General features: G+C 40.4%; 1 protein-coding gene across 7 annotated transcripts in view; it reads left to right on the forward strand.

Annotated features, from left to right (window-relative positions):
* Positions 1 to 27,573, forward strand: part of kaznb (kazrin, periplakin interacting protein b) — a 105,837-nt gene that overhangs the window by 15,580 nt on the left and 62,684 nt on the right. For all 7 annotated transcript variants that reach the window (XR_011244735.1, XM_069535697.1, XM_069535700.1 and 4 more), the window contains exons 3-4: positions 4,188 to 4,345; positions 27,346 to 27,553. Coding sequence is in view for 6 of the 7 variants with exons in the window: in XM_069535697.1 (XP_069391798.1) it covers positions 4,188 to 4,345; positions 27,346 to 27,553 (366 nt within the window). In the remaining variant the exon portion in view is untranslated. The remainder of the gene's footprint in view (positions 1 to 4,187; positions 4,346 to 27,345; positions 27,554 to 27,573) is intronic.

Genomic DNA, 27,573 nt, shown 5'->3' on the forward strand with positions numbered 1-27,573 from the left:
CTGCATCAGCAATGAGTGGACACCAGCCAGAGAGAGAGGAGATGTTGAGGGAGCGAGACAGTGGAGTGTAATATAAAGTATGAAGCTGTCAATTATATGTGTGTGTGTTACAGACATAAAGATAAACATAAATTGATTCCTGGAACATGTTTGCAGTTCACTAGATGCTTTTAACTAATCATTTTAGAGCAAATGTTGTAATTTGGTTCAGAGACACTTTATCCTCAGAAAACAGTGCAAGTGACCCTCCTGCAGATACTGATGCAGAACAATGAGGCAAACAGAAAAATGACAGTCTGTGTTGATGCTGTCGCAGGGATTCAGTCATTCCTATGTGAAGCAAACTTTGCTAAGCTACAATTGATCTGTCCAAATCCCTGCGTTTGAACAAACTTGTAGTAGGCTTTACAGCGGAATGTTTTCCAAATCCTCAAATGGGCAGTCGCTAACTCTCGTTCTGAGAGCAAGAGATTGTGTTATACCCCCTCAGTTGCCGGCTTTTGTCCCTCAGCAATACTCTGTTGCATATGTATCTGGCATTGTTGTAATTGAACTGTGGCCGAGCCTCCTCTCAGTGCCTGCCTTGGATTCTCACAGATGCTCCTTGTCCTGTCATTTGATCCCGGGCCTTTCGGGCTCGAAAAGTGTTGTTCTTGGAACTTCCTCAAATTGCCTTGGAAGAGGGTGATTGGCTGCAGTGATTATCTTTCTGTAACTGTCAGTCCTCAAAGTGAGTCATTGTAATATTTTTCTCATCATACTTTCTGGTTGGACAGTTTAATGAACTCATTTGAACATATTTTGCTGTATTCCGCATGTGTTAGAAAAAAACGAAGAACTCCCTTGATCATATTTTGTACGATATTACAAATTAACAGCGATCATATGTAGAAATGGGAATGGATATTGCTTTTTATGGGGGGGCGTCTTTTTTCTTTTTCCACAGGACCGTTGAAGGCTGACAAGACACCAACACGCCTCATTAGAGTTCATTGTTGATGTTGTTTTGCTCCTGTGGGTGGTTACAAAGATTGTAATGAGCTGTCCACATCTCAGCCACCAGAAGCACCAGGCCACCTGTGAGTGGGAGTGTGTTTCACAAAGGACTACAATAATCCTCTGATTTAAATAATCGTTCATATTGTATCAGTAGGTACGATGGGAGATCCTGCATAGTCGTGATTTAGAAAAATGCCCCAGAATGAAGGATCTAACCCTTCAATGCTGTGAGCAAGTGATTAAAGACTGCAAATCAATGCACTGATCGTCAACATGTTTCTGTGAAAAGACCAAATGCACTTTGAATTTATAGAAATACAACATTTTTTAGATGAAAGTAAGGATGTAGGGCTTTGCACGTCAACGACACATCACTAAACATTAAAAATACAGACAGTGCATCTGTCCAATCAGCAAACGAGCCTTGTTGACACCTTTTCCATTAGTCAATACTGTTATGTTTTGTGATCTGCTGCCATGATTTGCGAAGGTGCAAATTACAGACAGAATTTAATTAATTGGATGTCACAAAAAAGGACCAAAATGACCCTGGACTCTAGGGTGTTTAACACACGAAGCTATTACATCTCATTATATCCCGTCCTGTCCCGGTGTCTTCTCTGTACGATTGTCTTCATGCTGATTTTCCCTTGTATGGTTTGCTAAACTAATTGCTGTGTCAGGTGGTGGTGAAGACTTTAGATTCACACCTCCAGACCTGATCTGCTGTCAGATGTTGATCAGGGATGTCAGCAGCCTGGAGAGGAATTTTAACAACTTCTTGCAATTTCACGAGTGAGAATCCATCGGTTACTACAAAAGGTTCAGCACCTTCACATTCAACATCGTGTCTGGTTTCCGTTACCACTGTTTGGCGCTTGTCGCCCTCGGCCAGGAGCTTTAGCAGTTTTTGATTGTGATGTGATTCATTCAGAGCAGTCAAAGTCACGTTGCTTTTACATTGAGCCACCTGTCTTCTCCATCAGGCATCACAGAGTGTGACAGAATGCATGAATAAAAATCGAAACTGGAGGAGAGGGTGTGTCTGTGCTCAGAGTTTGACAGCATGTCTTTTGCAGCAGCAGCGTGTCATTGCCCGACGTCTTCTCCCATCTCCGGGGCACAGAGGTACACCTTGTAAACGCTGGATGTGAAATTAGAATCCAATCGTCAACCTCTGTTGTAAACACCCCCCCCTCCCCTATCTACCCAGCACTGATTTGATATATGCCACGCTGACTGCTGTGCTGCTGTCTGCTCGTAAACATGCCTCTTTTCGCCTCGCTCCTGCAGTTCAAGAGAACGCAGGAATGCGTGTCCATAAATCTTTGATCATTGTGCTGAAAAGCCGACCTTGGCGAGTCACATGTCGCTTCGCTCGCTCTGTCACTTTTGCCCAAATTGACCTCTTAGCCACTCACTGGTGTACGTGAGAGAGAAAGTGGTGATTGACTTAGAGCCAGTGTTCTTACATCCTTTAAAATATTCAGTTTCTGTCTCTGAGGAGACCAGCGCTGTGAAACACAATTGATTTATTTAATTAATTACATTCAACAGCAGTTATTATTTGTTGCTTCCTCCTTCTGAAATGTGAGCATCTTCTTTAAATCAAAAATGTAAATTAAATCAGTTTTAGTTTGATTGTGTGTGTCAGACAAAAGTAGAAACTAAACGTTGGAAAGATTATTTTGTTGCTCACTCTAACATATAATAAATCTCTTTGATCTCCTTCTGTCTATTTATTGATGATGAGAGACATATTTAAACAAAAGGCAACTTTTTGAGGCCGCACCTCCATGATTTAGAATCCTACATCGTCCACTGCGCTCAGGTCCGTGTTTCACGGTCTCTGTTGAACTAATATGCTTCGTCTCTTTTAATCTGAGGGCTATTCAAATGTTTAATGGCACTTTGCTTGCGATACATTGTACATTTGCCCGTCTGCACTTTGGCACACTTGGTTTCAGTTTTCCATTCCTAGTACTTTGCACATTTATATTTTGTGTAGCTACACTTTTAGCACTTAAACTTTCATTCCCTGTACCAGCTCAATGTTTTCACTCTTTTCTTTTTATTTTCTTATGGTGTGTTGTTGTCATTGGTGATGTTGTCTTGTTGGATTTGACCCCCGCTGCAAATGCATTTTCCCCAAGACAACATAGACAACCTTGTATCATTGTATATGTTTTTCCCCAGAATTCAGATGTATTTTGGTTTTGGATCTATTGTAGCAATCTCTAGTTCAAATACACCAGATGAACATAAATATTTTAATTGATACTTGTGTCATCTTTCTATTTAGTCGAATATTCTAGCTATTTTTTAGTTTTTCTTAGTTTTATCTCTTTTTTTTAAAAGCTTTATGCAACCATTACTTCTTTCACATATTCATATTTCCCTCTAATCAGGACACTTCTGTAAAAGTGAGCGTTCTCTCTGTTTTTACATTTTCAATGAATCAATCACTCACGAGATAAAGGTCTGAGCTTTTGGATGATGTTTGGTTTCCTTACTTCATTTGGATAATTAACGGCCCTCTTGCTGGTAGCTGCTTGTTTAATTACTGATTGAAAAACATGAACATAATTAGTTAACAACATTAGCTGCATATATGCATATTTTCCTGTTTGATTGACTGCGCTGACAAAACACATTTCTATGACTCTTCTTTGTTGCTTTGAGTATATTTTTGTCAGCATTGATCAGACTTTTCTACATTACCACCCACCGGCTCTGACCAAAGAGCTTAATGGAAACCTCTTAGCAAACTCTGAGACATTTCTGAACACCATATTGTGTTGATATAGACTCTAACTGAAAAACACAAACAGAAAATATGACTGGGACTCCGCATGAAGAAATGGATTATATACTGTAATGTCCTGAATGTGTCTTTGTAATGGATTTAGACTAATGATGCCCCTCTTGTCCAAAAGAGGGATTATTCTGAGGGCAGAGCAGTGAAAACAGTCCAGCTGTGGATAAAAGAAATGTCTCACATCACACAAGTCTGATCCAGAAAATCCCACATGGGGCGAGAGGAAACAAAACACCAACAACAAGCCTGGGAGCTCCTCAGCCTTCATGAGGGGAATAGAAATGAAACACAAACCAAAACTGATAGTTGTGTGTTTTTGTGTGGTTTGACTTTTCGCTGACCCACCTCTCTCTTGATTTCTTTTTTGCAGCGGTGCAGTCTCTGAACAGCCTGAACGACCAGATTGCTCAGTTCATGGTGACCAGACCCTGCAGCCTGGCGGACCAGGATGTGGCCTTCATACCCGGAGAGAGGGACACCCTGAGGAAGTCCATGACTCTGATGAGACACCTGCTCATGGATGCTCAGGTACAATCTCCACCCTCTCATCGAGGTCGTTCAATGGATTCTAAATTCAAATTATCTATAAGAAATGAAAAACATTGTTCATTATCTAAGTCCCCATAGTTCCCTGGTCGGTCTGTCTCTACTTTCATATTGACACACTGTATTTTTCCAATTACTGTTTAACTACATAGCAAAGGATTATGATTTACAATGATCCGTTATTATAACAACATTACTTTGCCTTTTTATACCACATAAATGTTATTGATACACCATACCAATGAATTGTACTGTATATATATGTGTATGTGTGTGTGTATGTGTGTGTGTGTGTGTGTATGATTTCTAACCAACATATTTATCTACAACAAATTTGTTTTTATGTGTTTCTACTCATAATTTTATACTGGTAGTGTGAAGAAATAGAAATAATGAAAATTGAAATATTCCAGAGGGTGAAGGTGCCCATCAAGACCTCAGTGTTTCTAGAAACCTGGCTACGGCTCTGAATATATCAACAACACATTAGACTTCATTTCATTTTTGAACCATGTTTGTCCTTGTCACATGAACATTGTATTTTTTAATGATCAACTAGTCTTTTCGTATTCATACTTTTATCTTTTGCATCAAACTGGAGCTATAACAGACAGACATGGTCCATTTTTCCTTGTCAGTGTGACTTGGTTGGGTCTGAATGAAGCCTTTGCCCTTCTGCCTACAGCAGAATTTATTTTATTTTATTACTTTATTTGATTCAGGAAAAAGCCAGAGTTAGTCTCAGAGGCAAATTTTCATCCAAAGTCCCTGGGCAGGCAACAGAAGCGCAGACGTTAAGAATAAAAGCATTGAGAACACAACGATAAAAGCAGTGAAAAATATAGAGACATAAACAGGGCCTGGCTTTCATAAAAGAAAGAGCAACAGCTGTTAAAATACACACAAGGAGCAGTATATGACAACAACCAACAAAAAGCAAGACAACACAATATTAACACAAGGCCTGGTGGGGGGGGGGGGGACTTTTTGCCTTGACAGGCAGACATGTAATACAACAGATAACAGATATATACAAACCAACACTGTTATTACAACTGATGATTGAACTTGAAAGCATCTTTCTTTTAATTCTCAGGATTCTTCAGAGACACTTTTGCTTCTTGTGAATTATTTTGGCTGCAATTTCTGTAGATTAACTTCTCGAGCTTTATGAACTCGTTTTACCCTGAAGGGCAAATATGTGTATACAACGTTATCAAAGTAAAATCCCTGCTCTCTGCTGTGCTTCAGAATTATGTATATATTATATGTTAATTCATTCTTCTAGTGTTGAAACATTTGTCCTTTTTTTTTATAGTGTCTCAACATTTTGATGAATGTTAGATGAGTCTTGACACACTGAGGCATTTGGGTCATCCATTAGCTCCATTGCGGATCTGTATGATGGATACACACTCGCCCGGCCATTCTCCTGGAGATATTTTTTCCAATGCAGTGTCATTGATTAAAGGGAAGGTAATTCAGCAAAAGGCCATTGCTTTCACCTCAGCTCCATGGTATGCAAGAAGGAGTGAAAGATTATTAGCCTGCAGTCAGCTTTTTTTTTTTTGTTACATCAAGAATGTAACATTGGGAGGTGATGGATGATTTGGAACTTCAGTGTCGGATGGCGCAATGATTATCTCCCCAAGTAGTTGTACTTCAAAAAAAAGTTTGCCGGCAGTTCATTGTTAAGTGATGTGCTCAGACACCAGTCAGCATGACAGATTTCTCTGCCTGTTGGCCTTGTTTGTGTCAGACGCTACACCTGCAACCTTTACGCATTCTCTCCTCTTTTCCTTCGAAGGAGTGTCAGATGGAGGCCTCTCTCAGCTGGGGGCTTGTTGCCATGAACTGTCAGAGGACAAAACCGATCACCGGGGGATGCTGGCATGTGACTGACAGTCGCTAGAGCGATACGTTCGTTTTTCATCAAGGCTGCAACCGATTCCAGAAGAAACTCTTTGTATTCAAACTGGCAGCTTTGCCCCAAATCCATATTAAGTGTACTCAAACCAGACAATACACATGCTAAATCTGTCTAATGTTTGAGTGTGCTGTCAGAGGACACTGTTATCCACAGTGCAATGCACAAAGGAAATGAATGGGTTGCTCCCAAGTGAAATACATATTGTGTAAAGTTTGAAAGTTTAATAGTCAGCAACATTTCAAAGTCACTGTTTGATTCCCGTCTGACGTTACAATCCGGTTCATGTATTGTATTGTTTCCTGTTGGTTTGAAAGGGTGACTGTCGTTCAGCCCATACATTGTAGAGGAGAATTCTTGACACTCTATGGTAGTCAGGGAGGGGTTGAATTTTGATGGATATGTTCCTCATGTAGCAAAATACCCAGATCTGTTAAACTAAGAAGCAAACACATCGTCAATATAAGCTTTTTTCTCTGCCCACTGTCTTCATTAGACAGAGTCACCCATTCAACAAAACTGCAACACAGACATCATCGAAAAAGGATGTGATGAGATGTTTGTGATGTCAGTCACAGGGAAATGTTGCTGTTCTGCTTTTGGGGGCATCAGATGAAATGATGTTTCATCGGTATGATTTGTTTCTGTCTTTGTTTCTTTGAGTTTTATTTTTTTTATATAAAGTTACTTGCAGATCTTGAAGACTAAACCTAATTACACACAGAAAGAAGTTTTAAAGGCTTTGGGGATCAATAAGCACATTTTATACTGCACTCGTTCGATAAACCAACCCTGGTCTCTGCTTAATTCAACTCATCTGATCAGTGGATTGAACTTTCAGACTCTCTACCATCACACAGGCAACAATAGACAGATAAAATAATTGTGGCCATATCATGCTTCAGATTTCTTTGTCCTTTGAGTCTCAGAGGTCAAAGTCAAGTGCGAACTCATCCCACGTAGAAAAGCTTGGCTCACCCAGAGGGGTTTTGATGGATAGTAGAGTTTCTGCTGTCAAATGGAATATAAAATGAGTCCAGCCCACAATCACTCTTTTCTGGTCTCTTTTTGCAAAGTGCTATTCTTTGGCTTTTACTGCTGAGCTAGAAAAATAAAGAACTTTTTCTGCCAGTTAAATCCATTTATTCACATATTTTGAAAATATTTTCTGAAAGCAAATGGCTTAGTTTGCCTGTGGAAGTCGGGCTAGAAGCATCATCACCATCATCCAATGAATTCAGCATTAAAATTTGAAGTCCACTGCAACAAAAAGGCAGAAAATTAATTTAGAGGGGATTTGAATAGTTTCTCTTTGAATGCTGGCCTGGACTTGATTGCCTCATTTGTCATTTGCACGGATGAAGTATTTATGTTCCTGTTGCTGTGCTGGGGTGACTAATCAAATGCTTTTCAGTGGGTGTGGAAGCTGTGAATTAATGTAGTGGAACGTTGCACTGCATTAGGTACTTTGGTCGAGGAGTCAGCAGGGCTACAATAGTGGCCTGATGATGGCGTGACAGAGGACACACTGCTCGCCATAACTCTTAAGAAATGAACAGAAATAACTTTCATTTTGATTTAAAGTGTGAGTCTCAACCCGAGAGAGTGGATCAGTTCAGAGGAAATACTCAGTAACCACAAACAGAGCAAATGCTCAGAGGCACATCAGAGATTCACACGTCTCATTAGACAATAAGTGATTTGTCAATTTTGAACATGAAATGACTTAGATGAGACAACAGGAAGTTTTTATTACCTCCACTAAGGGGGTGATGTTGTCACCCCTGTCCATTTGTTTGTTGTCACGGACTTTGTTTTTAAGCAGGATTACACAAAAAGAACTGAATGGATTTACACGATACTCGGTGGTAGGATGGGACAAAAAATTTGAATTTGGGCCTGATCTGGACAATACGTTGTTTTTTAACAGTGCAATAAGGGGGACTGATATGTAATTAAGCATGTACAATTTTTTGGCTTTATTGAATTTTGGGGGACTCTTGGGCCTGCGCAGAAGTATGCACTACTCTGACTACTAGTGTACATTGTTGTATTATTGACTTGAGTCATGGGTAGAGTGGTATGGATGGTGATATTGTTGATGGCTTAGATGTTCAGAATACAAAGTTTTATAGGTGACCCTGTCTGGAGTTCCTCTTGTTTGGGCCAAATGGAGATATTTGTCATTGCAGTACCCAGACTAAGGGTCAGATCCAGGGTTTTCTATTGTACTTTAACTGTTTAAAGACAAATAAACATTGACATTATCAGTCTATTTACTTTTATCTTTAATATTTCCACTATAAGAACTAGACCATAATGTGATGGATCTTTCAGCCTTGATGGTGGTATGTACTTTACTGTGTCATCCTACTTATCAGCTTTTTCTTTTTTTAGTCAAGTGAAAACCTACCCTGTTTATTTATATATACGTTCTTATCTTCTCTATAGAGTCCCTGATTTCCAAAGCTTAGCAGCCTTTGAGGAGAAATGAAACTGAAAAGTTTTGTATGAGCCAGAAATCAGATTTTGGCAGATCAGTAAGCTGCCAGTTCAGTCATTTCAATTACAACGTTGGCAGATCCACCTTAATTCATTATTGACTAGAGAAGAAATAAAGCAGCGATAGGAGCCGCAGCCCAAAGTAAAATAGATTCTGATGCCAGGTTAATGATGCAGGGAGGTTTGGGTTGTCCTGCAATTGTTAGTGAGAAAATGGATCGGCTCAAATCTGGTACATAATGAACTAATAAACTATTTGACACTCGTAGAAAGAGATGAAGAGATATAGTCGGGGAAAATCAGGACAAAGGATCCAGAGCTTGCTGCAAAAGTCTAGCTCCATCCTGAAATTGATCCTGGATTTTCTGTTATTTCTATTCAGCCATTTTGAGTCTTACTGCCTGCAGGAAAAGTGGCTTATCATTTATGAGATCCTCTTTATGTGAGGCCGCCTTTGTTCTGTAAGTATCTTTGGGTGTTTGAACATAAAGAAGCTCTTACCGCCCGGATCTGTCGGAGGAAACCACAGCTCTCGACTCATTTCAAGACTGTGAGATGCTTTCCTCTGACCCTATTGTATGGAAATCAGTCCTGTCCCTAATCCATTGCATCTATTTCAGCGTCATGTCCTTTGTGTTACGCTGCGAGCTGAAGTGGGCTGGACTTCAAAGAGCTGGGGTTGCTTTTTTTTTAACAATCGCCGTTTCTGCCGGTATTTGTCTTTCACCAGTTTCCACATTTCTACCCCCTCACGGAAACACCAGGGGAATGAGAGAGATTAATGAGTGCGCATAAAATTGTATTGGAGTAGACTGCAGACAGAATTTTAAAGCACATCTGTCACAGCTGATGATTAGGCAAACCTGAGTGCAGGAATAAAATGACAGAACAGATTTATAATTCCTGATATGGCATGACGGATTCGATTGTTTTTCAAATGCCCCGAAGCAAACACATCCATTTTTCGTACTGTTGCCAACCATGTAAAATTATTGGACACACACACACACACACACACTGTTATCCCTCATCCAATCAAACAAGTGCTATTTTTGTGAAGGCGCTATCACTCAGTGGATCAAACTTTCACTGTGGATATTTTAAGACAACAATATGGCCTCTGTCAGATGAAATGATGCATGGCAGATTGTGCGACTGCAACATCCTTCATCCTCTCCAGAAGCCATCTGTTGATGCGCTTCAGGATGTTTAAATCCGGTGTGTTTGCGGTGTGCGTGTTCCTATGGAAACGCCGAGCCCTGTCAGAAAGCTGATCTGGATCACTTCGCGCATCTTTTCCCAGATCAAAGGTGTTCACCTCAATTTCAGAGAGAGTTCTGGTTGAGGCGATGGGGGGGGGGCCCTCTCCTTGTCGATCTCTTCTTGAGTGACAGACGGTGTTTGTACTCTTTACAGACCTTTTTTCGTGGGTTGTTTTTGTCTGGCTGATGCAGCTAAGTGTCTGGGATTGCTTTGCTTATGCACGAATCTGAGAAGCCACATCGAGGTGGCGGCGGCGGCGGCGGCTGTGTGTCCTCATGTGACTTTCTCTGCCAACCACAGAAAGCTCTAAGCTCCTGGGGAGATTTTCACAGTAGATATGTGAGGCCACCTTCAAGTTTTGACTCATTCCAAAGAGAAAAAAAAAAAGCGAGCTCAGACTAATCCTTCACTCAGATGTAGTGCTTATCTTTTGAGGGTAAACCGTGGACAGGCTGCTAGTCAACACAGTGTTAACATATAGACAATCAACTATTCACCTTCACACCTATGAGTCTCCAGTTAACACAACCAACAGTTCTTTGGCCTAATACACATCTTTCACACCAAAATGCACCCACTAAAAGAGAGGATAGACTCATTTCCCATTGCCAGTTTGTTTTTTTCCCTTGTGCGTCATGTTCAATGTCACAGGAGTGCCGACAACTGAGGTGCTCTCTCACTTCGCTGTCTTGCAAAATTAGCAAGTTCACCCGGGTGTTATGTTTCCATCAGTGCCCATTGGAGATGATAAAAACTTGTGTCTACAGCAGATTTAATTTGACCTGGCAGTGAATGCAGCTTTTTCACTTCCCAATGCAGGCGAAAACAGATGTTAGTGAGGGTTAGTGGGTTTTTTGACCAGTTAAAAAAGGGGCTTAAGAGGAAGCTGGGGTACCATGAGAAAACCCATAAGGAGAGAACATGTGTTAATTCTATCCCAGAGTCTGTCGTTGCATGTAACAGTGCCAAACACTGCCCTGTGCTGCCCACAAACCGATTCATTACTCTTTTATTTAGAATGTAGTCTTAGGTGAGCTCACTTCCTTGTGGTGCTGCTACTGGATTTGCCTCCACAGGACTGAAACTTGAATAATTCATGAAAAAACATCAGTCTGTGTGTACACAGCTGACACAAGTGGGGACATCGATGTTCCACGCAGCGACATTTGTATGCCTTTTGTTTCCCTTATCTCAACTTTTTTCCAAATGTCAGCTCGGCCTCCTAATCACAGTTATTTGCTGATGTCCTCTTGCATCGTTTACCTCAAGTTTTCTGGCAACAACTCTTCATCAGAAACAGAATTTCTTACAGAAGCAACAAAACTGTGGAATCAAAGATGGGATGGTTGTTATCAAAGCCACTGAGTTCCCTGTTGACCTTAGACGAGATTTAAATGCTCCCTGCCTCCACAGCTTGTGCGGTGGTGCAGGAAATATAAATGACTCTCCTCTCTATCTGATTCCCTGCCAGAAGCAATCGCTCTGAGGAGTTGGGGCCAGACGGGCATCTGGCCCAGAGCTGCTTCACACCCCTCTCTCTCTCTCTCTCTCTCTCTCTCTCTCTCTCTCTCTCTCTCTCAACACACACTTCAAAGTGTTTTGATTTGATTTGACCACTGCACCTTCACTTTGACCACTGACTACTTTTCAAAAGTTATTTCAGTTTTTAAGACTTTCACATTATTTTTCTTTCAGACATTACAGACATAACATAATTAATTTTGTCTGCTTGTAAAAATATTACTCACTTTTTGTTTTAAAATATTTCAGACTGTCTAAGCTCATAATTCTATTTGAATGATAAAATTCAGAATTTATCTGCAAAGATTTTTTTCCAAATCTATAGCACTACATAAAACCAAAAGGTTACTGTTCTAGTTTGCTCAAAGTTTTTATAGTTTGAGCATAAATACATTTTTAGATGAAATATAGTTTATATTAATAAGTGGGGGAATACTGCTCTTAAAGAGGTAATATACAGCAGTGAAACACAATTACTTAATATGCTATAGTTACTATAGGTAGAGTTAATAATACACATTTTAAAAAGAGTTTACATGAAACAAATAACATACTATTCAATGTACGCCACGGTCACAATAGAACACAATTACATGAAGTCAACGTATATAAAACACCATCATACACAGAAATGGCACATGAAATGACATCATGAGTCAAACATCTATTGTCCTCTGATGACAATCATGTAAATCATAGTGTTAGTGCTCTGCCACCTCACAAACTGGTAATCTGTCCGTGTAATCTAGAATAATAAAATCAAACAGAGAGGCTCTGTGGCTTTGATCCCACATCGTAGACCAGGCTCAGGAGATGCTCGGTGTCAGAGACCACCAGGCCTCAGCTCACTGGAGCTCAGGATCGTTGCTGCTCTCATGAGTCCTGTCCCAGTCATTTACTGCTTTGTTGCCTTGTGAGGAAAACACCACCAGGTGGGGATGACACAAACACACTGAGTCAAGATTCAGTCAAACTGCTGAAATCCAACAAATCAGATTAGATTTTGTTGTGTTGTCTATTTTGTGTCTTTAACTAATTTACCGGTACGTTAAGTTCTGGAAGCAGTTTTGTACTTTTTCTTGATTTGTGTAGCATTTAACTGAGAGATCAGATTTTATTTATAAGCATATTCAAATTAAAGACAAAGCATCGTATGGAGGCATTTGTTAAGTATTCTGACTCATGAGAACACACACACACACACACACACACACACACACACACACACACACACACACACACACACACACACACACACACACACACACACACACACACACACTAATGGATGGATCGAAATGGGCACAGACCTACAAACCCCACTACCTCTTCTATACTATAGCAAGATTCTTCCCATTCATGTTTACACCAGCATGTTCACACATTCATGTTGTGGGATGATTCACAGTGAGAACAGTGAATGCTGTGTCTGGATTGCTTGTTGTTAGGGTTTACAGTCTTGGCAGTGTGTCACTGTGAAGAATAACAAAATAAGACATTTGTCTTGAAATATAAGACAAACTGAGGCAGATTGCTGCAACATAATTATTAAAATTGCATTTGATTCTATAGTATATTCTTACAAAATGTTGATTTTATTCAGAAGCAAACAAAATAGTCATAATAATAATACATGTTATTTATACAGCACCTTTCATACATGAAATGCATCTCAAAGTGCTTTACAACAAAATCAAAGACATGAAATAAAATAGATCAAGGAGAACATGTTAGCAAATTTATTTTCTTGCTGCAGAAAATGATTTCTGTCATGAAGTGAACATGTGAGTGAGTATTGTACATATGTCAGTTTCTTCTGTCACACAGTAAATGCAGTACTACAGCAGGCAGCAGGTAAAGCCTACACATAATCTCCTGTGATTTCCTTCATTTAGAAACCCTATGGTGAAACCCCGATGTATGAGTGCAGACTGCAAAGCTTCAATCTCTGCATATTCTCCTCGGGTCTCATATTTAGCTCATTTAAATGTGTTTACTTTTTGCTCTGGATGGACGTCGCTGTATATATCAGGCTTAACTCAGTTCTAATCCACATGCTTCTCACTCATTTTACCACATTGCTCATATATTAACACTCATCTCTCCCAGGGGGAACAGCACCAGATAGATTCATTAAAAGAGCACAAACATTCAAACAGAAAGTCTAACAGAGAAAGCAAATCATAGCATAAATGCAGAGAATAAAGTCCTCATGATCAAAATCTAATTTCAGAACGTTTCTACAAGCCTGTTATTAAAATAGAGGCAGTCTGCGCTGCGTACGTCTTCTAGTGTAATGAATGATGTTCCTAATGTGCTATTTTGTTCTTTTCCAGTCTTGTTAATTTTCATAATTATGATTACGACTGCTCCCCTAAACTCTGAATCCTCTTACGCTCTCCTGCCGTTCTTCGTGTATAAATTTGTTAGTGTGGTGCTGCTGGCTGGTTGCGCCGCTCCGCTCTGCCTCAATGCTCCACTTATTGCATTTTGACTGCTTCAGTGAGAACGTGTTTCCAGGGATCTTGGCTGAAAACCTATCCGCATGCATAATCATGCATCCGCTAATACCGCTGTCGCCAGATTACTGAATCTTAATTTTTTTTTTTTACAATTCCCTGGAGAGCCATCCTGCTCTGTCATGAATCTTGGTGGGTTTTTTTTGGGGGGGGGGGGGGGGGGGGGGGGCTGGTTGGTGAGCAGATGGCATTTTAATGAACTCCACAGAAGAGAGTTTAATGTGATGCTCGTCCTCTGGTAACCCTGAAATAAAGTGCCAGACAGGTGCTTTTGAAAATAGTTATAATTGTTAGTCTTTGGTGGCGAGAAGATGCTCAACATGGAATGTAAATAAATTACTCAGGGAGGTTAACTTAACTTGATTTTATCACTTAAAGACAAATAGAAATGTCACAAACAACATTAGGATCTACTGTGTGAGCAATATTTCATTGTATGTGTGGCAGCAAACAATGACAGTCATAAAAACTGTATGCAAATTAGTTTTGAGCTCCCAGGATGCTACTTAATGTTCCATGTAAGTCATCACTACTATATTTTTCATCACATTCAGTTTTTTGATTTAGTTTTATGTTATTTTAGTCTGGACCTCACATATTTATTATAGTATTTCCTCTCATCTTTCTAAAATTACGGCTCCACTATGGAAAGAAACAAGTCCACCATATTTGATTTGGATCTTTTGAAATGGAAAATGTGTTTATTGGGGCTATTGGAAATCGATTCAACCATGTAAAGTGAAGCAACATTGAGTTTTTTCATACAGATTTTACTTTGTAATCTCAGAGATTACAAATTTTAGCCCCAATACAAATAATTCTAACCTACTGCTTCCTTCGGACAATCCCTCACTCTTGGACAATCAAACTGTGTTTGCTGACACTGATCCATGGCCAACCGCAATACTTTAATCAGCCATTTTAAGAACTGTGCTGGAATCAGTGATGTGGCACTGGATTTGTTCTTTTATCATCCATCAAACATGTTTCTCTTGTGTGTCTCTATACCCAAGGGTCTACTTTGACTCCTCGCTTATATACTATATGTTACTCCTGGGTATATTAAAGTAAATAACTGTGTAGCCACTATATAGTCGTTCACATAGACAGACAGATGACACCTAATTATGTGCCAATCAAGCCTGGTACCACAGATGTATCACTTTACTATGTACTGCTTTGCCAAAATAAAAAAGAGGATGTCCAGAAATATCTCAAATCAGAGGTAATAATAATTCCCTCCTGTGGCCCCATCTCTACCAACTTTAATAATCTCTCATCTAGTCTGGGTACCACGGTGGCCCTGAGAGCTCTCTCTCAATTCATGGATGCACAGCATTTACTCCATGAGTCACAAAACATGGCAACAACAAGCATATCTGTGTTCATCACTTCTGTTGTGTTGTGAGAATTTGCAGCATATTGTCTATTTTTTGCACATTTGTTGTCAAACTGATGAAGATGTTTTCTCCATTTGCATGTGCTGTGTCTGTTTGCATTCGTTTTCTCAAGTTGCAGTGTGTTGAACTCTCAGGGCCACCGTAGGTTACCTTGTCCAATAATGCCCAAAAAGACTTCTGCAACATAGATACCATATTACTTTTGACTCAAATTGTCCTTTGATGCTCAAAGTGACTGAAGTCATGCAGTCCTGATTTGCCCAAATGAGACAACTAACCCCAAACAAGTTATTTCTTTGTCTCTCCTTGTGAGCCTCATTGCTGCTTGAGATCCTTGAGGCAGGGTCCTTATTCCCGTATTGTCAAAAATCTTTGCTGTTGTGAGCAGCTGAAGAACACAGTGGATGATGTAGGAGCTAAAAAGCCAAATACTTCTGTCAAGAGTGGGTAAAAAACAAAAAGAGAGCTAAAGATTGAATATTCACATTTGTTGCTACTATGGCTCTCCAACATCCACAGGAAATACTAGTTGGACTCAGGTTTCTGGTGAATAAAAATCCAGACAGCATGTTTTTTAAACATACATGTCAAAACATTGTTACACTCAGATATATAGGAGAAAGGTATAATGTCAGGTACAAAATATTATATTGAGGCGGAAAATGGGTTGATCTTTGTGGAAATAACATGAAACAACATTAAAATGACTGAACCTCAACCAGTCTGCAATTCCATGAATATTACACAGGTTTTGCAAACATGTAATAGGCGACCCCTTGCAGTAAACACACTTTACCACATGTTCCATCCATTATTTCAATTATAAATGACATTACAGTGAGAAGACATGTTTCTGCAGGGATAAGGAGTGGAGACCGTAAACAGAATGTACCAACTGTGCAGCCTCTCTACTTCAACTACCCCAACAGAATTCTTTTTATACAATCTACCTTAGATTGAAGCTCTAAGCTGGGGTGATCGACAAATACTCATTTTTGTCCTCCTGGCTTCACTCCGTCTGACTGTGTCTCTGATAGAATCACACATTCAAACAACAATACAGTAGCAATATTTACCCCAGAACGTGTGCATAAACAAAGCACTCAAACACAAAAAATTACAAGTGGAAATGCTGTAGTCACAAAGGACAACAATCACACAGGGACATGTCTGCAAGAAACATACATCTTTTCGGGAGCAAATTCTTTATTTAGCATGATAATGATTCTGTGGTAATTAGTTTTCCCTACATGCAACATTTTAAGGAACATAAATGAGCGTTGCATTGTTTTGCTTTCAGTGGATCTCGGGATTAACACCCTGTATAATCCCTTTCAAGAGCTAAACTCCCTGAGCCCGACAAGTTTTGGATTCAGACAAACTCAATTACTATGCAGATTAATTCAATTCCGAGCCCCTGCAGGAGCCGACGTAGTAAATGCATTTAAATCACATATATTTACAATATGAATAAGTTAGAGCCATTAAATAGAAGGTAAAATATAAAAGTAGCTCATCAGGGCAGTTTGTCTCCCGAAACACATTTACATAAGTGCTTCGCCCTTTTGCACTTCAGCGTATAGTTGCACCCTAACAACTGCAGCTAAAGTCTAAATCAGGACTCCAGTCAGAAAGTGAAGCCTCCTTTTCCTTCAGATGTATTCATGGATGAGTCAGCCATATTGCTCTAATTAAAATAATCAAACTCCTGCTGTCAGGTTGGCACTTCTTCAGCACTGTTGTGGCTTGCGTTTAATTGCTTTTGCATTTTAATGTTTAAGATACTTCAGCGTGTGCATATGCATGAGTGTGTGTGGTGCATATGTGTGCTTGAAAGTGGCTCTCCATGCAGAACAGTATGCTAAGTGGAGAATACAGAGAGAGTCTCTGGACATCAGTGTTCCTTTTACTGACTCCGCTGCACGCTTGAATGTCTTTCAATTTAGCCGTTCTGATAACTCGGCTCTCGCTCGCAGAGATAAATGCTGAAATATAATAAATGACTTCCCAACTTCACGTGTTTTGGCTCAAAGCTCGTCTCCCTCGCACCGTCTCTGTGCCCTTCATTTCTCTGCCTTATTTATCTTTCTCTGCGCTCACCTTGTTGCTCATTTTTCAACGTGTTCCAACACATTTCATATCTTGTAGTATTAGCTTCAGTTAAAGAAGAAGGTATTCCTGAGTGCATTGTGACTTGCAGTTCTTGGGGTCCACTTTGAATTCTCTTGATGCCTCATTAATGTTATTGTTTCCAATGAAATATGATTTTTTTTCTCTATTATGTTGTAATTCTTTAAAATATTTTTGTTGCATTTGTCATCTTATGCAAAAAAATAGCACTTACAGACATTACCAGGGAAGTAATTGGACAAGAATATTTCTACTGCTCGCAGTAATGCTTTTTTGATAAGCAGATGAGGAAGACGTGAAGGAATTGGAAACAGTGTACAGTGTATTGACGTGCATACAAAGTAGCTACATAAGGACGACGATAAAGCGGTGATAGAGCGATCATTGTCTGTAGTGTTGCTATTCTTTGGAGTGGGAACACATGATAGTGAAATGCGTCTCTTAATCAATAGGCTCTGCAGATGTGCCTTTACACATACCAACAAGGGGGATAAGCTCCCTATCAATACACTAGTGAAGCAGCTCTCCGTCAGATATGGATTAATCTGTCCTCCAGTGCTGCAAAGCTTTTTTCTTTTCTTTGCTAAACATGTGTGACAGTTATTAGCCCTCGGTGCTACAGTAATCCTGGATGTGTTTTCACCGCACACTCCAGCAGCATCATACTTTATGCTGGTCGAATGCTCTGGTCACTAAAAGGACATTTGAGTAAATACACTTGATAAAAGTTTGATGAGAATATCGAAATCACTCAGTTAATGTGATTAAGTGAAATATGATATGTTTATTTGTCAACTTGAAAGTTGCTGTTAGTGGATTGCAGTACCTTCGACAAACTGGCCATTTCCCCATATTTCTAGTCTTTGTACTGAGCTACTCTAACAGGCTGCTGGCTCTAGCTTCTTATTTATGAAAGTGCTTTCAATCCTCTCATCTATTTCTCCATTAGGAAGAAAATAAATGTGTTTCTTTGAAAAAAAAAAGTCAATCTATTCCTTCCCTCCATTAATTCTGTAACCTTGAAAACAAACATCTCTCTGCTGTTCACATGAAAAAGCCAGACAGCTGCGGTGCCACTTCATCTCTCTATCCGAGGCTTGCCCAGTTGTCTTTTGCAGGTGTTCTCTAAGCTGCTCTCAGCATCCCGCCGTGATTAGCCAATAAATAGCTAAACATATATCATAAATCAACAGGGAGAGCCCTGTCAGGGGGATATCTGCGGCAGTTTCCCTCCGAAAACCATTCTCTGCTCTGAGAAAACAGTCTGAGAGCGAGAGATGGATGGAGGAAAAAGTTGGCAATTAATTTTTACCCAGAGATATCCCCTGTTAGCATTACCTAAAGACAACTCCTAGCTTAATTAAACATCTGATCAATAATTATAACCTGTAGCTTTTATGCTCAGGATCCAGACTGTGATAAAGCTGCCACTATAGCTGCCCACATGATTTAATCTTGTTAATGTTTATAACACTGTCAGAGATGTCTCATCTCCCCCGCAAGCTATCGGAATGTTTCCAAGTCATTCAACATCACAGGTTAATTGTGGCTCCTGCAGAAGAGAGTGCAGAACAACGCCAGGGGTGAGGAACTCAATTAGACAGTGTAAAACACACTATTTGTTCTATTGTAGATGTTTGTCATCTCATCATGATCTGCTTGTTATAAGAGACTACTGCAACATTCAGCTTGGCAATGGATTGAGGGGATCCCTGCTTCAACACGCAATGACAGAAAACATCCAGCAGGGAGCAGAAGTTAGATCATGTGGAAATGAGGCGAGAGGGAAAAAGAGGGTCTCAGTGGAGAGTAGGGATGAGAAACTGTGTAGGAATGTCATTTTTTTCTGTTTGACTCTCCATCTTCAGACTTTCCCCACCCCGGTGGTCTCGAAGTTCATCACAGCCCAACACCCCCCTGCCTCGTCCATGCATGCTCTCTCCCTTTGATTCCCCCAGAGACCCGCAGACAAGCCTTTATCTTGATACTCATCACAGCCCCTGGCACCGCATTTCATCCGCAACCCTGTCAAACCGTTATCTCCAAGTGGAGTGACTGTCAAACTGTTTAGAATTATCAGACTATGAGAGGTGGGAAAAGGACATGGCTGCAAGGTGTCGGGGTGGAACTTGGGAAGGACTTTAGGGGTGACATATGTGGTGAATTTGTCGGCAGTTTATAGCTGCTTCTCTCCAGGTCTTATCTCTGTGTCTCTAAGCCAGCTTCAGGGATCACAGTTTTATCTCTGTGCCAAAGTGTAAGCCACAGAGGAGACACTGCTTTTTACTCAGTAACCTGTTAATAGCACCCTGCTTGTCATGTTCTGTCATGTTTTTGAGGGAATGAGGAGCAAGTGGACTCAAAAATGCAGAACAAAAGGTTTTAATGAAAAGTGTCCTTTAACAAAGACTGGGCTCTTTACAGAGGTCAAACTAAATCCAAAATCCAGTAAAATCAAAGATGCTCTCAGCAAAAACAAAGGTAGACACTAGGAGACACTGGAGAACTTGCTTGAGGGAATGAGGGAGGAGAAACAATGACAGGGTGGTGAGACGAACACATAAGACAACAACAAACCAAGGCAAGCGCAGAGACTTAAATACACACTGAACTAATGACAAACTAGAGGCAGGTGGCACAGGACAAACCAAGGCCGGAAGTTTTGGTGGAAAACTACAAAATAAAACAGGAAACAGAGTGGGACACAGAAAGAAACAGAGTAGGACACAGAAAAAAAACTGAGTGGAACAAGGAAAACACACCAGGAGCAAATGTACAACATAAAACACGAATCCAAACATAAGGAAAACACAGGTGGACACAGATTCCAGTCCATAATTGAAATGAAAGCTCTCTTCTCATCAAAGAGGCCAAAACATGAATGAGAACTGAATGAGTGTTCAGGGGCTAAAGACCTCTGTGCATTATGTAACATCAGAACCTGGTTGGACTGTATACATGTTTCTTGTGTGATCAAATGTCTGTTTGAGACCCTGAGAAGGTGGATGTTATAGACATAGACTGTGTATGAAGACGCTTCTCCACTTCCTCCCTCGAACCATTGCTGAAGATAAAATATCCTGGCTATGAACACTGCCATCTTGCATCCAGGTCTGTGCAGTAGCCATCGTAGGGACGGACGAGATCCCATTGATACACATGCTTGTCGAATTAGAGTCAGCCTCAGCTGTCAATCACCTTGTTTAATAGCATCAAATAACTAATTAAACCCGAACCTACTGGAAAAATGTAAACATGAACAAACATCAGTGTGAGACGAAAAACCTAAAATGACAGAAACAATCTTTGAGAAACAAATTTTGAGGTGTACTTTGACTATTAAGTTTAGTCTGTGTAACATAAAGGAGGCGGGAGTTAATAACCTGTACTGTAGCCAGCCTTTAGGTGGTGATTAAGATTCTTTGGCTTCACTTTTGGGCAGCAGTCGTGTCATCCTTATATACAGTCATGGTTATCGAAAAAGGAAAATCCTTGGCTGTTGTATTTGATTGAATCAAGCAGTTAACAACACTACCTTCACTTTATACAGTTACTATAAAGAACTTGTTGGCAACAGTTGCATATTATTAGTTACTATTTGATGTACGTGAATGTCACACCAACCTCCCTCTCCTTTTAGTTCTGGTGTCTGCAAATGCCTGTGGGAAACATCAGGCTCTAAAGATCCACTGCAATCACCAACTGGTCGCTCACTTTATTTTTCACCATTTGTCTCAGAGTAGGTAGTAAAACATGCAACATGCTTATCAGGGTGTTTTCATCTGCCTGCTGTGGCTGAAAATAACACAGATGAAAGAGTTGCCAGTGAACCTACACATCGTGGGCAGTGATCCGAAAATAATAAGTTAAAGACGCTCACGTAGAGCTGCAGGCTGCTGTGGCGTCAGGTGATAAATCCCGATAGAGAGGGACAGAAAAGAGAAAATAATACAAATACAAAAAGAAAGAGTTGAGTTTCCGCTCTCTGCCATTCACCCCATCAGTGCCCCTCTCCCACTGTGTGTCACCATTTGCGGCCAAAGGCTTTCTCTCTCCATCACTCGCACAGACAAAAATACCCAATTTTCTGTTCCAACTGTGACATTTGCATTTTGTAAATCTGCATTCTGTGCAGTGAACTGGGCCATAGAAACTACGCTTTGTGTAGTTTTTAACAGTTTTTTCTTTCCATACACTTGCAGTCAAACAGTGAATGTCTGATGATTTTTATCTTACAGTAATTTTAAACAATGCACATGCTGCAACCCAGCACATATTCTTTCTTTTAATATACAAAAGAATCAACAATCTTAGCTCATTCACATGTCAGAGCTGCCTCACCGCTCTGGGAACCCAGTGTTTTGTTTGATCTTCACTAACAAAGACCACTTTTGTCTTGTTTGTCAAAAATGCTGGCAAAAGAAATTGAGATGTAGGTGCACAACAAAAACGTACTTTATTTGTAACTTCAGAAAGGACACTCTCACTCAAACTCTTCTCGATCATTTTTAAGTGCTTTTTTTCCCACTGTCACACACTTTCACACACAATACACTAACCACCAATCGACAAAAGTAAAATTCAAATATGACGCCAGCAAACATGAAAAAAATTCAAAGCCCTTGTGGTCTTGTGTTGGTAGACAGTGGGCTGTGTGAAAAATTCTATTATTTTAAGAATAAAATGGCCTGAAACCTGCTGCTTTCTTCAAGTGGAAACATTTTGACATTCAGATATTTAGAAATTCAGACCTACAGTCTGTGAAAGTTTTGATTCACAGCAGGTCTGTATGGAGGCGGAGGGATGCTTCCTAAAGTGCTTGCCTTAAATATATAAACACAAACCATGTTATCAGCATGTTTTAATAAAGCCCTCTGTCTTTTGAAGGGGTTTGTCCAAGTGAGGAATTCTTGTCACTCTTAATGTCAGATAAGCAATGAGGTCTGTTAAGTCCTGGCCATGCATTGAACCCCAAATATTTCAGGTTTCCCATCTCTCCTGATTTTAAATGCAGTTTGAATAGGAGGAGGTTGTTCTACCTCTACTACTACTCAAAGAACACATCCTGATTCGATTAGATATGTACATGAAGTACAACCTGAACAAATATAAACTGCTATATCACAGAGTTATATCACAGAGTTATATCACAGCGTTAAATTCTGTGCATAATGTCAAAGCTTGAATGGACACCAGTTAAAAAATATCAATCCCAGGAAAAAAAATTGCTTCTAATGTAAATTAAATTAATTTAGTTAAGTAAATGATATTTTATAAATCAAATTGGATATATTAATTAAATTCAATCCAATTGTTTAATTTAATTTAATAAAATCAAATAAATAAAGTTTAATGATTTAATTTACCTTATTACATTAATTGAATTAACTTAATTAATTTTACTGGTTGAATTTAATTTTCAAACAGGTCATCTAGATTTTCAATATAAATGTGCACCATCTGACTTAAGCTCTTTTAGCTTGGAGGAAATCATGTGTTTATTTTGGAGTAAGGTTTTGACATTGTGATATCAGTACCATGTGGCAACGTTGTTGTCCTCATGCACCTTTGCTTCATTTCCTGGGCTCAGGCACAATTTAGACGATTAAACCCCTGCAGTATCTTCTCATTCCTGGGATTTTCTGCAGCCTGCTTGCACAGCATGTCTCTATTTCAACAAAGCACCAAATGACCGCTGTTGCATTTGAGAGATTGAATCATGCGCTGTGTGACCCCACGGAGCGACGTGGGAAGAGTCCTTGACCAGTGCGAAGGTCTGATAGTCAAGTGTTTGCTCACCCCTGATGGATCCTCCTGCTCTCACATCATAACCCAGATGAAAATGACTATGAAATATGGTTATGGAATTCTTCAGGGCTCATATATGTGTACCCAAGCATGGAGTAATAATCACATAATTCAGCTTAAATAACATTCCTCAGAGCATACCCTCATTTTTTTCATCTGTTGAGCCTTGTTTTTAATTTTGCACTTTCCCCATTTCCTTCCATTAAAACTCTCCCATTCTCCGACACCATGACAGGCACTACATCTTTTTCCTCAGAGTAATTGATGGACATTAGCTAGTCGAGTGTGGATATTTTCCCAACGACCCTGATAAGACCTGTATAAATAGTTGAGCAGGGCATTATATCACTGTAACATTGGGGAAAAATGGAAACCGTTCTAGTGTGCACAGGATTAGTCGATATTCAATTAACCCAGGCAGACAGTCATGGTGACTGTTTATCAATACCTCTTTTTAACTGCACACCCTCGGCACACTTGATTAAACTTCTCATTAATAGCATCAAACAAGTGAACAAACTAACAACACAAACATGCTAAGTTTGAAGTGAGTCAAATCCATATAAGTGCTGGAGGGACAACTGGTTATTTAAAGGAGTCAACCCTCTAAAGTTAAGTACTGATATCCCTGTGTTAGTCTTGAGGTCTCTGTCATGGCCGCACATGCTTTCATTCCAGTTGTGTGGACAGAGGAGGACTTTGTGTGTTTGGGGCATGCCATAATTATGCATCCTCACAGAATCTGTCTGCTTATTGATGTGTATCTGGGACACGTCCTGGCCCCTGACCCTAAAATCATTAATTACCTCACATTCCATAGTTGAACGTATGGAAGCCTGACTCCTATAGCACAGAAGTGACTGTGGTTTTGGTTTCATCTGAAGAAAGACTTGGTGCATTATTTTAAAAAAAATTCTTTGCAGTGGAATATTAGAAGCCTCCTTTGTGTAGAGTAAGAAATGGAGACAACCTTTATCTCTTTTCCGTGTGTCACAGGCTATGTGCTACATTTGTGCTCTGCTCATCAGCTACAAATCAGGGCCAGTGCCCTAATCGGGGACAGTGTTGTGACTGTCTAGACAATGATAATGATCCGCTAACATGTCATGTGATCAAACCTGCCACTGCTTGTTTTCATATTTTCGAGTAACTGTAGCCTAATGATTGTCCTGTTTGTGGATCATGGGTAGTGAGGTGGACAGCAGAGGCGATGACAGTATGATTGTATGAGATAAGTCTGGTTTTAGAAAGAGACAGACGACAGGAATCAGTGATGATGATGCACAGTATGAAATAACTCATTATTTTTAACTAAGCCAAGGTCATAATATTAGTCAGTCGACCACTCTGGTGTCAAAAATGGTTGGATGGATTTATTTGTTACATACTTTCTAGGTCTTCTTCTGGTTGTGGATTTTATGTCTCATTAACATTGCTTATTGCACATTAGTAGTGAAAGTTGGCAATGGTGTGTGTCCTAAGCATAAAACTGTGATTGTTGTCATTGTGTGATTGCGTCACTGCATATGTGCGAGTCCAACATAACATTACATGTAGACTCATCAGCAAATCAAGATTTCATTAACCTTTATTTACTGAATCCCTCAAATTCATTTCATTTGTCCAATATTTAGGTTTTTGACCAAATGCAAAGCTCACCACATTCCCATTAATTTCACCTGCACTTCTATGTTTAGTGCTCATTCACAAACGTTAGATGCTGAGATAAGTTTGCAGAGCATGGTAAACATTATACCTGCTAAACAACAGCAAGCGTCACCACTGTGAGCAAATTAACAACCGCAAATGTCAGTGATGTGAAAAATTGCCATCACTTGTTCCCTAGGAGACAATATGACAATCTTCAAATTAATTGCTGGTTTTGTTCTGTGTGGAGTTTCTTTCCTGTCTTCATTCAAAACTGCGGTCTTTAATTTTGACAGTGTTATTTCTTCATTTCATGGTTAGATTCTGTTCTGCTTTCCCCAGTAAAACCCTGCCATCTCTCTCTTAAATAGTCCACGCTTACGGCGCTCCCTCTACGAAGAACGTTGGGCTTTTTAACTTTGTAGAACTTTTACATTCACAAAAAAACAACACAACGGAGGAAAGAAAAACTAAAAAAGCAAAATATGTCTTCTTTAACAAAACCATATATCTTTGTTGTAGACAGAATATTTTATTTTGAACCTCCGGCAATAAATGAAGTAAATATTCTGATTCTGATTCTGATGAAATTTGAGAAAGCATTTATAGTCACCAGCTCAGTGTGTTTTTAGGTCCTGATGTATGACGATACAAATCAAAATAAAAGATTGTTTTTCGTATTGTTTATATTGTCAAATTCTTCAGCCCTGACTGAACAGAGTGGAGGAGCTGAAGTTGCCCAGTTGAGGCCACACTCATGGATCTCTCTGATTGTCACAGATTATCTGTAGCTGCCACAAAGACAGGATGTTGTGAGCAAACTACTGGTACAACCACCAAATTCGTCAGTCTTGTGAGCTTGCTGTGCCATCCTTGTTTGTCTCTATCTGTCATTGTGTGAATACCAATGAGCTGTTATCACCAGGTTGGTGATGACAGAATCTGAGTGATGTATCACTCACATACCTCAGTTTCTTGCCAGAGACAGGATGTGTTTTCTTACTTGGGAAATGAAATGTCAAATGCAGATTCAATGTTGTGATGGCTCAGCACTATCGTTTTAAGATTGGATGAAGGGATGAACGCCAACTCCCCAGTCTCTAACCTTTTGTATAATGGCATTTTACAGCTGCGCAGATAAGAATTAACGGCAGTGTTGATTGTTTGCCTGGCCTCTCGTCCAACTGTTGCAAAGCTCTGTGTTCTCGCCACAGCTCAATTGTAATTCTCCGGGCCTCTCCTCTTTGTGTTTAGCCTATTAGAGCTCTGCGCCTCTGTCCTCTGCTAAGTTTGCTCTCTGAGTTGAAATGTTTTCCCCTTGGGCGCCTTGAGCCAGCCCCCCCTTCCCCTTCCACTGATGTGGGGGTGAGCTTTCCCAGGACAAAGAGATGAATATATATAATGGAATGAAAAAAAAAAAGAGGTGGGGGGGTGGGAGAGACAAAAAGACAGCGGGTGTGTGAGTGAGAGGGAGGAAGGGAGAGTGGGAGCGGGAGAGAAAAGATACAGAGGGTTTGACAAGTGCTTGTCAGAGGGGTTGTTGCCGAGCTCAGAGAGCAGGGACACGGAGGAAAGAAGAAGTAGAAAGAAACAATCTGTACTTTCCTCCGATTACAGACCCGGGTTCTAACTCATTACAGACTCTATAGTGTGTGGGATACACAGCTTTAGTTACAGAGTTGCTGGAGAGCAGCTCAGTCCAACTGCGTCCCCCCCTCCACCTCTCCCCTGGTCCTCCAGCACATGGTACAGTCCATTTAAAAGGCTGCATGTCATCTCAGTGTGTGCTGGGTCCTCTCTGAGAGCAGCTGCTCACAGCACATTCTCCTCGGCGGGAGCACTCACTTTCCCCTCCGCCTGCTGAGCTGCATCTCTTTTCCTCCTCTGTCCTTTTTTCCTCTCTCTCACTCTGCTCTCTGCATTTGCTCTTCCTCTTTTTCTCCTCTTTCTCTCCTTTGCCCTGCACACACACACTGACACATGCTTCCACTGAGTGTGTGGTGCTCGGCCACACAGATGTTCTTTAGACAGTAACAGGTAGACATCATCTTTGTGCTGCTCAGCGGAGGACAGGAGAGGGACCAGCGTCTTGGCTTATTCTTCTCTGTATATGTGCAAAGTAAACTGTGGGAGAGGAAGCACAGGTGGAGGAGGAAGAGGAGGACGAGAGGAGAGGGGGATAACAGGAGGAGAGAGGGGTCTTGGCTTCACCCCGTCTAATGCTCCACTTGACACCATGCTGCTCTGTGTGGATTTGGTCCTCAGGGGAAAATCCTTAAAATGATGGAAGACAACAAACAGCTGGCACAGAGGATTGATGGGGCCATCCAGTCTGCCAGTCAGGAAGTGACCAATCTCCGCTCCGAGCTCTCGGCCACCAGCCGCAGACTGGCAGAACTGGGTGCCAGCAGCCCCCCTGCTCTGGAGAACCACCACCAGCACAACCACCACGATGACAGCCTCCATTACCGGGGTGAGTGTCACACATGTGCA

Source organism: Paralichthys olivaceus, chromosome 2 (assembly GCF_024713975.1).
Source record: "Paralichthys olivaceus isolate ysfri-2021 chromosome 2, ASM2471397v2, whole genome shotgun sequence".
Lineage (NCBI taxonomy): Eukaryota > Metazoa > Chordata > Actinopteri > Pleuronectiformes > Paralichthyidae > Paralichthys > Paralichthys olivaceus.